At 43.1% G+C, this 13,476-nt stretch overlaps 1 protein-coding gene across 2 annotated transcripts; it reads right to left on the reverse strand.

The window, feature by feature from the left end:
• Positions 1–673: 673 nt before the first annotated feature.
• Positions 674–9,307, reverse strand: rnmt (RNA (guanine-7-) methyltransferase). Of its 2 annotated transcripts, none has more exons than XM_068567016.1 (11): positions 9,037–9,307; positions 8,339–8,491; positions 8,134–8,266; positions 5,697–5,822; positions 4,569–4,684; positions 4,131–4,312; positions 3,834–3,998; positions 2,671–2,788; positions 1,542–1,643; positions 992–1,025; positions 674–844 (listed from the first exon to the last, which is right to left on the reverse strand). In XM_068567016.1, the coding sequence occupies exons 2-11, from the start codon at positions 8,480–8,482 to the stop codon at positions 807–809; spliced, it is 1,158 nt and encodes a 385-aa protein (XP_068423117.1). In that variant the 5' UTR covers positions 8,483–8,491; positions 9,037–9,307; the 3' UTR covers positions 674–806. The 2 variants fall into 2 exon arrangements, with proteins under 2 accessions (XP_068423117.1, XP_068423118.1); XM_068567017.1 differs by having other exon boundaries at positions 9,033–9,307.
• Positions 9,308–13,476: the final 4,169 nt, after the last annotated feature.

The raw sequence follows: 13,476 nt of genomic DNA on the forward strand, positions 1-13,476 counted from the left end.
ACCAAAGCACCTGCAAATTTGACCTTCGCAGAAACTCATAAGATAAATAAGACGAAATAAAGACATAATCATTAAGGCAGCCGATAAAGGAAGTGCTATTGTCACTATGGACATAGCCCAATACCTGTGGGAGGGTTACAGACAATTGAAAAACCCCAGATATTATACCAAACTAAAAAAAAAATATTTTGGGACCTATGGTAGACTATGGAGACGGACATTCATGCTTTGCTTTTCAAAAACAGTTTTCATCCTAAGCACACGTTTGCAGGCCTCATTAAATCTCAGTTACTCCGATTTCATAGAATTTGCACCTGACCTGAAGATTTTAATCAAACAGTTAACACTCTGTTCCAAGCCCTGTCCACTAGGGGGCGCTGCAGATCCTTCTGCAGAAAGGGCCTTAAAAAGATTTTTATATGCATACACAAGGAAAGCAGTTCTTTGTTCTCCTTTTCCCCCTAACCCATCTGGTTCAGACCATTTATGAGCAACATTTAAATCAGTTTAGACTTTATATTCACATAACATTGCAATAACATATTTTACCATTACAAGATTCAGTCACTCGACTGATGGAGATCTATGGGAGTACAATTCACCCTAACCGCGTGAATCTTGACATTGCCAAGATATTGTATACACGCACCATTCAAAAACAATGATTACAATGTTACATTTACTTTGAATTTATTTAGATAACAAAACAAATAAAGTTCATAGTTTATAAAAAAAAAATGCCTTAAAAGTAACAAAAGTAACACTGCACAACAGGTGAGGTTGGAAACAAAGACTTGTCTGGAGCATCAAGATATCTTCTGAAAGATGAACACTAGGTAGATACCTGGAAAGAACCGAGAACATAGGATTTACTTTGTGAAGATATACATCACAAAGAGCTGTCTTGGAATTCATCAAACGGCTTGATTTTAACTTCTGAATGTGTCAGTGAGGAATTCTCAACAGTAACAGGGACATTAAAGACACTTACTGGCTGCTTCCCACTCAGATCTGCTGAGAGTGCCCTGCACAGAAACAAACAAGGCTCTTAGACAACTGCTTCTCACACCATTTTTTTTTCAAAATGTTCACACCTCAACAAACTTGTAACAAAATGGTCCATAATGAATTTTTATTAAAATAACTTTTTGTGACTCCGTCTGTGCTTTTTCAAATAATTGAATAAAAGAAATTAAATCTCTTTCAAGTAAACCCAATTGCTTCATCAAACAAAAACAAATAAAATGTGCAATCACTTTGTTAGAACAATGCAAGGTTAGGGGTTGCTCCCCAAGCACTTCACAGCAGCCCACTGCTCCTTAATCACGAAGGATCGTAAAATGCAGAGAAGAATAAAGAATGACAATTAAAGGATTCTGAAAATGAAAGAAAAAAAATCTGCATCTCCGTCCACCTGTAATACCGCTGCATCCCACTAGAGGGGTGCGCCCACAGTCTGAGAACCACTGTGTTAGACCAACATGAGTCAACATGGACAAAGCCATCTGAACCAAAAGGAAGCAGACATTCAGAAGACCCACCAGTGGTAGTTGGACGCCGGCTACAACACTGTGCTCTTCAGCATGGCCATACTCGCCTCTGCCGTCTGCAGCCTGTCGAGCTCCATCCTCACAAGGAAACGGCTGAAAATACATAAGCACAGATTCACTGAACAGTAACTAGATGCTAATTGAAGTATTGAGTGCACATCAACTCCATGATCAGTGTAGAATGATCTACACGATGAACACATGCTACCTGTGACACTACAACTAGAACCACGCCTAGACTACTGTGACTCCTTCCTGATTCCACCATTGGGAGCTCATTCTACCATTGGGGAACTCATTCTACCATTGAGGAACTCATTCTACCATTGGGGAACTCATTCTACCATTGGGGAACTCATTCTACCATTGGGGAACTCATTCTACCATTGAGGAACTCATTCTACCATTGGGGAACTCATTCTACCATTGGGGAACTCATTCTACCATTGAGGAACTCATTCTACCATTGGGGAGCTGGTGAAGGAAGCAGAGCAACGGAGTAGTGTGGGTGAATTTAGGTTAAAGACAACTATAACAAAGTGAAAATCAAATATGCGTGTGTTAAAGTAAGTAAGGCCCTCTTATTATAACAAAGAGAGTGGATCCTGTTAAAATGGGTGCATGTTGAAGCGACGGCGAGAGGGTGTTAAAAACGCGTTACAGTAATTGAGTTCCTCCTGTTCAGCTTAAATCCTACATATTTAAACCTACCCTAGCACCTTACCAAGAGCCAAGGTCCATTAGCGGAAAGCTGCCATAACCTGATGCTTCTGACAGCCACATTCGGCCAAGAGGGCCTCCCGGTCATTGGTTGTGAGTGCAAGCAGGTTAGTGTCAGAAGGACGGCAGTAGGGCTGTGCAGTATGAGCTAAAATTCTTATCACAGTATTTTGTAAGATTCGGGCAGTTTCATGATATAGCACAGTATTTTTTTCACCGCCAGCCAACTACACCGCAGTGTAGTCAGCAAGCCATGCTAAGCCGTAACAAGTGCAGGAGATCAGGATCCATTGACCAGAGTGCCCATTAGTCCTGTGGAAGGGGCTTAACCCTCTGCTCTAACACTTGACAATACAACATTTACTACTCATTGATTGAAAATAAACTATTTTAATTTCACCTGCAGAGCCATCATCTTCATCATGAGACTGCGATGATGCTCCTTTTTCACTTTCTCTTCAAAGAACTCAGAAAATCTCTGCTTCAACACCAATCGCATGTTGTACCTCTTCGCCATGCTGCAATAAACACAGAGACATCAGTTAAGTACAAGAGAACCTTGAGAACCACGAAGGCATTGTACACTAGTGACTATAATTGAGTAATTAGTAGGTATTGTACAGTAGTGACAGCATAGTAGAGTAATTAAAAGATATTCACTGGCTTCCTGTCTACAAAGAATTTACTTTAAAATCCTGCTGCTGGTTTAGAAAACACTGAATGGTTGAGGGCCTGAATACATTTGTGATCTGATGCTACCATATGAACCATCAGACCCCCTCAGTCAGGTTCTGGTCTATCATATGAACCATCAGACCCCTCATGTGGTCTGGGACTGGTCTACATAATAAACCATCGGACCCCTCAGGTCACCTGGTTCTGGACTACTTTCTGTTCCAATAGTCAGAACTAAACATGGAGAGGCAGCGTTCAGCTTTCTGCTCCACATATCTGGAAAAGGTCCCTGAAAGCTGCAGGTCTGCTGAGACCCTCGGCTCCTTTAAATCAAGATTGAAGACTCTTCTGTTTGCTGTCGCCTTGAACCAGACTCAAAGATATCAATTTCTGCATCTCACTACTGCATTTTATTTCTTAACAGCAATATTTATTTTATTTTTTTCTTACTATATTTTAAATGTTTTAAAACGGTACAGTCGAGTGATTAGAAGGTATTGTAAAGTAGTGACAAAGCCCTCTGGGGCCAATTTGTCATTAGAGATATTGGCTTTCATAAAACAAATTGAATAAAATATAAATTCTAGTTTTACAGTAAAGATTGTTGAAAATGATTTTCTTATTAGTCAAGCACTATGAAAACATGAACAGTTTTTAAATTTTATATTGAATATATATATATATCTATGTATATATCTATGTATATATCTATATATATATCTATATATATATCTATATATCTATATATCTATATATCTATCTATATATCTATATATCTATATATATATATATATATATATATATATATATATATACACACACACACACAACACAAACATGTTTAATATCACCATTAGTGAAGTGTTAATATTATTATTGCAATCTCACTGTTCAAAAAGAGGGAAGTAGACGAGGGACTCTGGAACATTGACAACGTCCTCGAGGCTGAAGTGATACTGACACCCAAACAGAGGGTAGAACCCTTTGGACTCAAAGGAAACCTTAAAAACCTCGTTACCAAAGGACAGAGACTCCGACGCCTCCAAGCGTTTACTGTGGAGAATGAGCAGAACAGAAGAGAATACAAAAGGTTATTTCAACATCTGAAAACACCTTCAGTAACTGAACTTCCAGGCAAAACGCAGCAAGAAGCAAAGTCGTGTTGGTAAAAAGCTTTGTTCTTACACGAGTTCGAAGGCGTCCGGGGTCGTTCCGATGAAGTAGCCTCCAGGCTTCAGACGCTCACAGGCGTTTCTCAGCATCATGTTGGCCTTCTGTTCGCTCTCAAAGGAGTAGTGGTAAACAAACTGGCAGCTGCAGATGTCAAACATCTGCTCTTGGTCGTCCAGCTTCTCCGACAAAACCTCCTGTGCATAGTTGGGATAATGTTGGGGTTAGGTTCTGCAGGTGGTGTTCGAACAAGGATGGGTTCCTATAGGACCGGTGCCTACCGGACCCAAACGCAATGCAGATTTTGGTGCTTCCTTTCAATGCCTGAGCCGATTGAAATGCTTTGTTACAATACTCTGATGACTCCGTCCTGGCAGCAGGTGACGACAGCCTGCCGCTTGTATAGCTACAGTAGCTGTTGTAGAAATGTGCTCCATAAATAAGCTGCCTTACCTTTGAACAGTCTGCGTTAATGAATTGAGCACTGAAGATTTTCTCGTTAACGTGACTTTTCTTCTTCATGTCTTCATACCGACTCTGACACTGCTCCACCGACACACCAGCTATATCTGAAAAGAATACACGCATTCATTATTAAGTCAGGAGGGCACCGTCAGGAGGGCAACCGTCAAGAGGGAACCCGTCAAGAGGGAACCCGTCAAGAGGGCACCCGTCAAGAGGGCACCCGTCAGGAGGGCAACCGTCAAGAGGGCAACTGTCAGGGCACCCGTCAAGAGGGCAACCGTCAAGAGGGCAACCGTCAAGAGGGCACCCGTCAAGAGGGCACCCGTCAAGAGGGCACCCGTCAGGAGGGCACCCGTCAGGAGGGCACCCGTCAGGAGGGCAACCGTCAAGAGGGCAACCGTCAAGAGGGCAACCGTCAGGAGGTCAACCGTCAAGAGGTCAACCGTCAAGAGGGCAACCGTCAAGAGGGCAACCGTCAAGAGGGCACCGTCAAGAGGGCACCCGTCAAGAGGGCACCCGTCAAGAGGGCACCCGTCAAGAGGGCACCGTCAAGAGGGCAACCGTCAAGAGGGCACCCGTCAAGAGGGCACCCGTCAAGAGGGCACCGTCAAGAGGGCAACCGTCAAGAGGGCAACCGTCAAGAGGGCAACCGTCAAGAGGGCACCCGTCAAGAGGGCAACCGTCAGGAGGGCAACCGTCAAGAGGGCAACCGTCAAGAGGGCACCCGTCAAGAGGGCAACCGTCAAGAGGCCTCCCGTCAAGAGGGCACCCGTCAAGAGGTCAACCGTCAAGAGGTCAACCGTCAAGAGGGCAACCGTCAAGAGGGCACCGTCAAGAGGGCAACCGTCAAGAGGGCACCCGTCAAGAGGGCACCCGTCAAGAGGGCACCGTCAAGAGGGCAACCGTCAAGAGGGCACCCGTCAAGAGGGCAACCGTCAAGAGGGCAACCGTCAAGAGGGCACCCGTCAAGAGGTCAACCGTCAAGAGGGCACCGTAAAGAGGGCAACCGTCAAGATGGCAACCATCAAGAGGGCAACCGTCAGGAGGCTCTTTAATAATAGGTGTATAGAAGCTGAGGAAAGGAGACGGCAACAATAAGCCAACAGCAACAGTTACCTGCACAGACCAGGTGATTGATCCCTCCTCTCCTCCACTTCAGCAGATCGCCTCCTTTCCCACAGCCGAGGTCCAACACAGAGATCTGCTGAGGCCCCGCCCCCCGGACCCGGTCCAGGACCTCTCCTGCCAATCAAAGCCAACAAAATGAAAAACCACATGCTTTTTCTTAAGGTAACTAGAATAACTTCCTTTGACCCCCAACCACCAAAATTATGTTCTCAAACTTAACTTGAACAATTTTACAAATATGTATTAGTTCTTTTTGAAATCTGCATTAATCTGATCCAACACATTTAACCCTGTAAGACTCAAACATAAAAAATATTGTCTATTTTTTTATTTTTTAAGTCAGATGATGTTGTAAGAGTCTTCTGATGCAGATAATGAAGGATTTATTTTTTTAAAAAGTTTTTGTAAGTTTTTAGGGAAACGTAATATTGCAACGTTGGGCCTTGTTGGTAGCAGAATTTCAGCATTTGCTCTCAAACCGTCAGAACAAATGCACAAAACAACTACTGGTTAATTTGGAGTGTGTATTGCTTACATTTTTTATGAGTCATAATATTTTTGAAAAACATTCCAAAAACTGTATAAAATGTTATAGAAAACTATAAAGCATCAGTTTCCCTTGTTTACTTGCAGAGGTAGTCCCAAAGCAGTTCCTTCCTCTGAAAAGCAGAGATGGAGGTTGCACTTCCTGCAGAGCGTATTAGAATATTCTTTCACGCAATGTCTGCAGCGTCCTCTTGTTGCTTTCACCGGGAAATGTGCAACCATGTTGGTGGTCAAGTATAACTAATTCCAATGCAAATGAATCCTATTCAGGTAATACATTACACTGATGGCACACAATACTGTCTGGCTCGCCTAATGGCTCTCTACTTACATTTACAAAAGGAAACTACAACCCCACCCAGAACTCTTACATCCCCACATAGCAGAACATTTACACCTTTCCCTGAACAACGCAGCATACATGCAGCCCCCAGGTTCCTAAACATTTACACTTGTCCCTGCACGACCATCCTCCAAATCATTCCACACACATGATCTAGCTTGTGTAACAAGGAGATATTTGGGCAAACAAACAAAGTCCAGATAAAAAAAAGTTGACTTTATCACATAGAAATAACGTAGTGTTAGGGTTAAAATAACCCATTTATAATTATTCAAATCTGGTCTAAACTGAGAATTATAACAAATAACCCTTTTGTAAAGTGTGACTCATCAACTACATTATATTTCTGTAAGTATTTATCCTGTTTCTGAAGATTTGAGAAGTGTAATGTCTCCACGGAGTGTGCAATGTGCACATGCTATGTTAGCTACCATTATGACCCAACGTTGTAAAATTACAACAATGACATAACAAGCTGAAAATCTAATGTGATGCATTAATTACACAAAAACTTAGTTTTTACATGAACTACACACTAACAATCACCCCGAAAAATATTTCATGGAATTTATTTACTTTAATGTTGATATATCCAGTTGAATGAAACAAGAAGATGCGCTTCCAGAAAAGTTTGCAGGTAGAGTGAGTTCAAGGCCTTCTGGCCAGACCTACACACACACTTACATCCAATGGCAAGACAATAGGACCCATTGACTATGTAAATGTGGTCTTTCCTCAAAAAACGTTTTTGCAAATGTATTTTTTGAAGAGATAAAAGTGACGTTGTAATTTTACAACAACGGGTCTTACAGGGTTCAATTACAAAGCCGGTTCCTCCGTTTCGGGTTAGGAGAACACCACCATGAGCAAATGCTTTGGCTCGTAAGGTTAAACTAAATGAGGGAACCCAGGAGTACAACCTGAGTCTGGCATGCATTCAGCCCGCAGAACCCACACCACTTCCACCCGACTTCCACCCGACTTCATGGAGAACCCTAACCCTGCTGACTTCACGGAGAACCCTAACTCTGACTTAAAGGAGAACCCTAACTTTATAGAGAACCCTAACCCTAATGTCTACAGAGAACCCTAACCCAATCACTGATCTGTTGCCACCAAATGTTTTCTAATCCAGCTCAAAGCAAAGAACTCTAGTGTGAGCCGTGGAACCGGTGTGGACATTGTTCTCTTCGTGGGTTCCTGCCGGCCTGTGGAACGTAGCGATAAACCAGAGCCACCAACTCTCACGCTTTCGCTGTGTGACACACACTTTTTCAAGTTTTCACACGCTCACACGCCACACAACCAATATCTCACGCCAAAAAAAAAGTCTGGGGCGCGCTAGTTCCTTTTCAAACTCCCCGACGATAGATGCCGCTAAGGAGCGCATCTGTAAACCTATTCGCTGCGCAGACATCCTGTTTACCACAAACAGACGCGGGACTGTGTCCGCAACTGAGGGACCCCCCTCCGTCGACAAAGTCTCACGCCAAGGTTTTTTGAAAAGTTGGCAGCTCTGGATAAACGGTCAGTTACCAATCAGGACGCTCTTCAGCCAGTTGTTGAAGTTCCTCATGAAGAAGATTCTGCTTCGACTTCTCGCCGCCAGACCGACTTCCTGCAGGCGGTTGTAGTGACTGGCGACCTTCACGTTGTGATCCACCGCTGCCTGTTGAAAGAACCACAGATCAATAATCTATCACAACCCATCGGAGGGGTTGAGAATGAGAACGGAATCTACCAGCTTCTCGGGGGGGGAGTCTCGGCCATGGTCCTCTTCGTGTCTTCTCTTCATCGCTGCCTTCTGTCCTCCTCCTTCCTCCCTTCCTCTCTTCTCGTCTCCTCCCTCCTTCAGCGTCTCCACCTTTGCAGACTGAAGCTCCATCCGTTTAAACTGAAAGACAAACAGGAAGTCTTAGGCTGCGTCAACGCCTCACATGACCACTCATGTGCATCCCGATTGGTCTCGCCTGCGGTTGGTTGCTTAGCTACAGACGACACAATGGAACAGGATTAGTTCATCATCTGGAAAGCAAACAAGAGCAGCTGCTTTTAAAGAATACACAGGAAGTCATGCAAACGGTCACTTCCCATTAGATTTGTAGGCTACTTGTAGTTTATTCAAGAACTTCTCCAGGTTTAGTCCTGACTCTTCAACAGAAAGTGGTAGTTGTGCAGACAAACTTAGCTTCATTTGTTCATTATTGTTTGCAATTTTAACAACATATTTGGAAGTAAATTCACAAGTATTACATATTATAACTACATATAATGCGCAAGTCTTGACGCAGCTGCAGCTCAGCCTGCTCGCCCTGCTGGTGGCTACCAGTCTTCCCACAGGAACGAGTTCAGTCAGGGTGATTGTTTCTCAGACTAAACCGCTTTAACAATAACACAACAACACAACAACACAACTAAACAATAATACAACGTACTCACGACGATCTGCAGATTTGGCGCGTGCGTGCAGCGCAGCTTCCGGATGTGTGTGTGTGTGTGTGTGTGTGTGTGATGTTTAGCGTCATTTTACGGCGTCACACTACGTCATCATACAGCGTCGCAGCCCGTTAGCGACAAGCTCAACAGAGATGGTGGTATGTTTGTGTGTCTCCTGGCGGCGTCCTCGTTTCCTTTTCTAGCGGTAGAAACCAAACGAGGAGGGGAAGACGAGGAAACATGTTTTAGGGGAAAAGACGTTTCCTCTAACGCGTCACGTGATGCGACGTCTGATTCTGATGACGTCAGAGCAGCTGATTATGTTATACAGCAGTCAACAGGCTCGTGAGAGCTGCTTCTCTCCTGGAGTCCAGAGAGCTGCGGGAGGCGCTGTGACGATCGGAGGTCAAGTCGGACAGTTTTCAGCTGCCTTTAAAGGATTAACAGGAAGTTACAGAATAAAATACTTCCTGTTAGTTCCGATCTGTAGTCTAGTTGTAGTTCACGGTTCACGATTGATTTCACTCATATGTCACAATAAATATATATATATATATATATATATATTTGTGTAATATCTGCATTCTTTGTTGTTTTTATGTCTGCCTACGAAATACATTACTACTGGTTTTGATGTGTGTTATACAAATGCAATTTTCAGAATCAGAATCTTTTTTATTGCCACGTGAGTTAGTACAAATGAGGAATTTGTCCTGGCGGGAGGTGCATCACAACACAACAACAACAACAACAAGAGCAGCAACAACAACAAGAGCAGCAACAACAAAGAACATTTAACTATACAAAAGAAAGTATAAAATAACATTTGGATAAGAACAAGTAATAAGTAAGTAAATAAGGAATGTGCAGTAAATTTGCAGTAAGTAATTAGCAATGCAATTAAAAAATAAGAAATAAAGGGGTAACGAGCAATAATAATAACACTAATAAGAGTAAAGGTAAAGTTAAAGTAAAGTGCACGGAATGAGGTAATGAATGTTGAAAGTGACAGGTGCTGGGAAAAGTGGCAAGTGACTTTGAATGTGCGATGTGGACAGATGTGCAGGGGAGAGAAGGGAGAGAAGGAGACAAGGGAAGGTCGTGGGGGAGACAGAGTCAGTCAGTGAACCCGGGCTCTGTTGATGAGCTCGACTGCTGCTGGGTAGAAACTGTTAGTGTGGCGGGAGGTCCTGGTCCTGATGGACTTCAGCCTCCTGCCAGAGGGAAGGGACTCAATTTTGGATTATAAACCACTCAAAATATGTTTTTAGATCAAACCTGAGACTAATAGTCAACAATTGAGCGTTAAGTATTAAATTACACGTAAAATAAGGATTTTCTACAACACATGATGTTTCCTGTCAGATCTAAGAGCCAATCAGCTCTCTTGTGTGGCGACAGCCGGCATTTCCCATCATGCACTGGGCCAGTCAGCCGGTGGAGAGCTGCTGCAGCGTCTGCCTCTGAAATCGACGCCCGCCTTGCTCGCATGAGAGAATCCACGTGTGCACGACGTCAGAGCAAGCCGGACACAAATCTAACCAGCATGCATTGTGCGGCGATCGCCGGCGATCAATTCTGCGAAGAAATGGCTCATCTAAACAAGCCTAATAAAAACATTTATCATCAGTCTATTAGTATTAATAAAGACAGTTATCATCAGTGTATTAATAACAATAAAGACAGTTATAATTAGTGTATTAATATCAATAAAGACACAGTTATCATCAGTGGTAATGAAGACAGTTATCATCAGTGTATTCATTTGAATCTGTTATTAGACTAATAGGGAACAGTAGAGACTAGTGCTGGTAGAGAACAGTAGAGACTAGTGCTGGTAGAGAACAGTGGAGACTAGTGCTGGTAGAGAACAGTAGAGACTAGTGCTGGTAGAGAACAGTAGAGACTAGTGCTGGTAGAGAACAGTAGAGACTCGTACGAGTGCATACTACAACAGACGAGTGCACACTACAACAGTTGTAGTGCGGCTGGTCGAGCATTGTTAGTCTTTAGTTTCCAGTATGTCTTCATCGTGTAGTTTTTTACTTTTAACGTCTTCATTTCTGCCTTTCACTCTGGAGGTCATTGTGAAGGTCAAATATTGATAAGGTCGGAAGACTTTTGGTTATTTGTACAATCGTTGAACGGTGACAATGCCCTTCAGTAGAAGTCCTCTGATCTCAGATCTGTATCTCAAGCTGGATGTTAATTCTATATGATGTGTCACATGACCTTACACGCCCCCTAAGACGTGTCCGCTGACATATTTTGGTTCTTTTCATTAACGAGCCTGCTGACAGTTATTAGTTTCTTGGATTCCTGCAGCGGTAACTGATCTTTGATCCGAGCCAACAGCAGCAAGCCGGAGCTTCTGCCAACGCGGTATTTGGTGTTATCGCTCAGATCTCCATCAGCGGGATGAATTACAGACATACCAGACAGGATAACTGTATGAAATTGATCCAGGTTCAACTGCTATGAAACTGATGCAGTGTGTCTGTCTGCATCAATCCATCCAGTGTGAAATAACAACACAAACCATGGGGTGGACTTGGAGGCGGTTGTGGGCCCTGATGTGTTTGGATAGATTTTTCCCGTTGGTCTCCACCAATTGTCTTCAATGGTTTTTATTCTAGATCCTGTACCTGTCTCCTGGACCCTGTTACGACGAGGCTGCTTAAAGAAGTTTTGTCTTTAATTAGCATCTCCCTATTAGATATTATTAATGGGTCTTTACTAACGGGGTATGTACCACAGTCTTTTAAAGTGGCTGTAGTTAAACCTCTCCTTAAGAAGCCCACCCTCCATTTAGAGCTGTTGGCTAACTACAGACCTATTTCTAACCTTCCCTTTCTCTCTAAGATACTGGAGAAGGTAGTCACAAACTACTTATGTGACTTTCTACTTAACAACAGTGTATTTGAGGAGTTTCAGTCAGGATTTAGAAAGCACCGTAGCACAGAGACGGCACTAGTGACCTTTACTCATGACCTTTTAGTTGCATGAGATAGGGGACTTGTCTCTGTACTTGTCCTGTTAGACCTTAGTGCTGCATTTGACACCATTGATCATGACATTTTATTACAGAGACTAGACCAGTGATTAGTTGATAAGAGTAGACTTAAAACTCTCCTCTTTGACAGAGCTTATAGTTAGGTCTGGCTCAGGTTAGTCCTGCTCCAGCCCCTAGATATGCTGCTATAGGCCTAGACTGCTGGGGGCATCTTAGGATACACTGAGCTCCTCTCTCCTCTTCTTCTTTCTCATCTCCCGTCTCCTTTCTTCTCTCCTTCTGGATAAGTTATTGTCTTTCAATGCACATTACTAACTCTACTCCTTTCTGGGAACCTCTGTGCTTTCTTGCCTCAAATTTCCATGGAGCGTGGCTGTCTAGAGTTGGAGCTGCCCCTCCCCTCCACACCCCCTTTCCCTGGGACCGTGGCTGTCTGGAGTTCCCCTTTTCCCTGTTAAAGGGTTTTACTATCTTTATTTGGGGAGTTGTTCCTGATCCGATGTGAGGTCCTGGGACAGGATGTCATGTATACAGACTGTAAAGCCCTCCGAGGCAAATCTTGTATTCTTGGTTTCGGGCTGTACAAATAAACTGAATTGAATTGAACTTAGATGCTCTTACTGATAGCACTTAGTAGTTTGACTTTATTTGAGAAATTGTTCTGTCTTGATTCTTGTTGTTCCTAGTTCGTTGTTACGGTTGAATGCACTTATTGTAAGTCGCTTTGGATAAAAGCATCAGCTAAATGACATTTAATGTAATACTTTTGTTACACGTTTAACAGATTTGACCTAAAATCAACAATTAACTGTTCATGTAAAAAAAATTGAGAAAAAACATTTTCTATAGTTTATGTTGATCTTCCTTAAAGTCTTTGTGTTTAAAAAAAGAGATTCTACGAGAAATAAATACACACATCCAGCACCACCGTAAAGAATCTCAGAGTTATGTTTGTTAACTCCCACATTAAAGAAACATTAACGACTGGATAACCAATTAAACAATCATGAACAATTCCTTATGATCAGGCTGGTGAGATATCTCTTAAACTGGGGTGAAAGTAAGCCGTACTGCCCGGTACTGTCTTGTACTGTCTTGTACTGTCCTGTACTGTCCTGTACTGTCCCGTACTGCTCGGTACTGTCTTGTACTGTCCCGTACTGTCTTGTACTGTCTTGTACTGTCCTGTACTGTCCTGTACTGTCCGGTAGTGTCTTGTACTGTCCGGTAGTGTCTTGTACTGTCTCGTACTGTCCTGTACTGTCTCGTACTGTCCTGTACTGTCCTGTACTGTCCGGTACTGTCTTGTACTGTCCGGTACTGTCTTGTATGTCTCGTACTGTCCTGTACTGTCTCGTACTGTCCTGTACTGTCCCATACTGCCCGGTACTGTCTTGAACTGTCCCGTACTGTCCGGTACTGTCTCGTAC

This window comes from Clinocottus analis, unplaced genomic scaffold, assembly GCF_023055335.1.
Source record: "Clinocottus analis isolate CAN_PGR_092001 unplaced genomic scaffold, fCliAna1.0.p SCAF_74, whole genome shotgun sequence".
In the NCBI taxonomy this organism is placed as follows: domain Eukaryota; kingdom Metazoa; phylum Chordata; class Actinopteri; order Perciformes; family Cottidae; genus Clinocottus; species Clinocottus analis.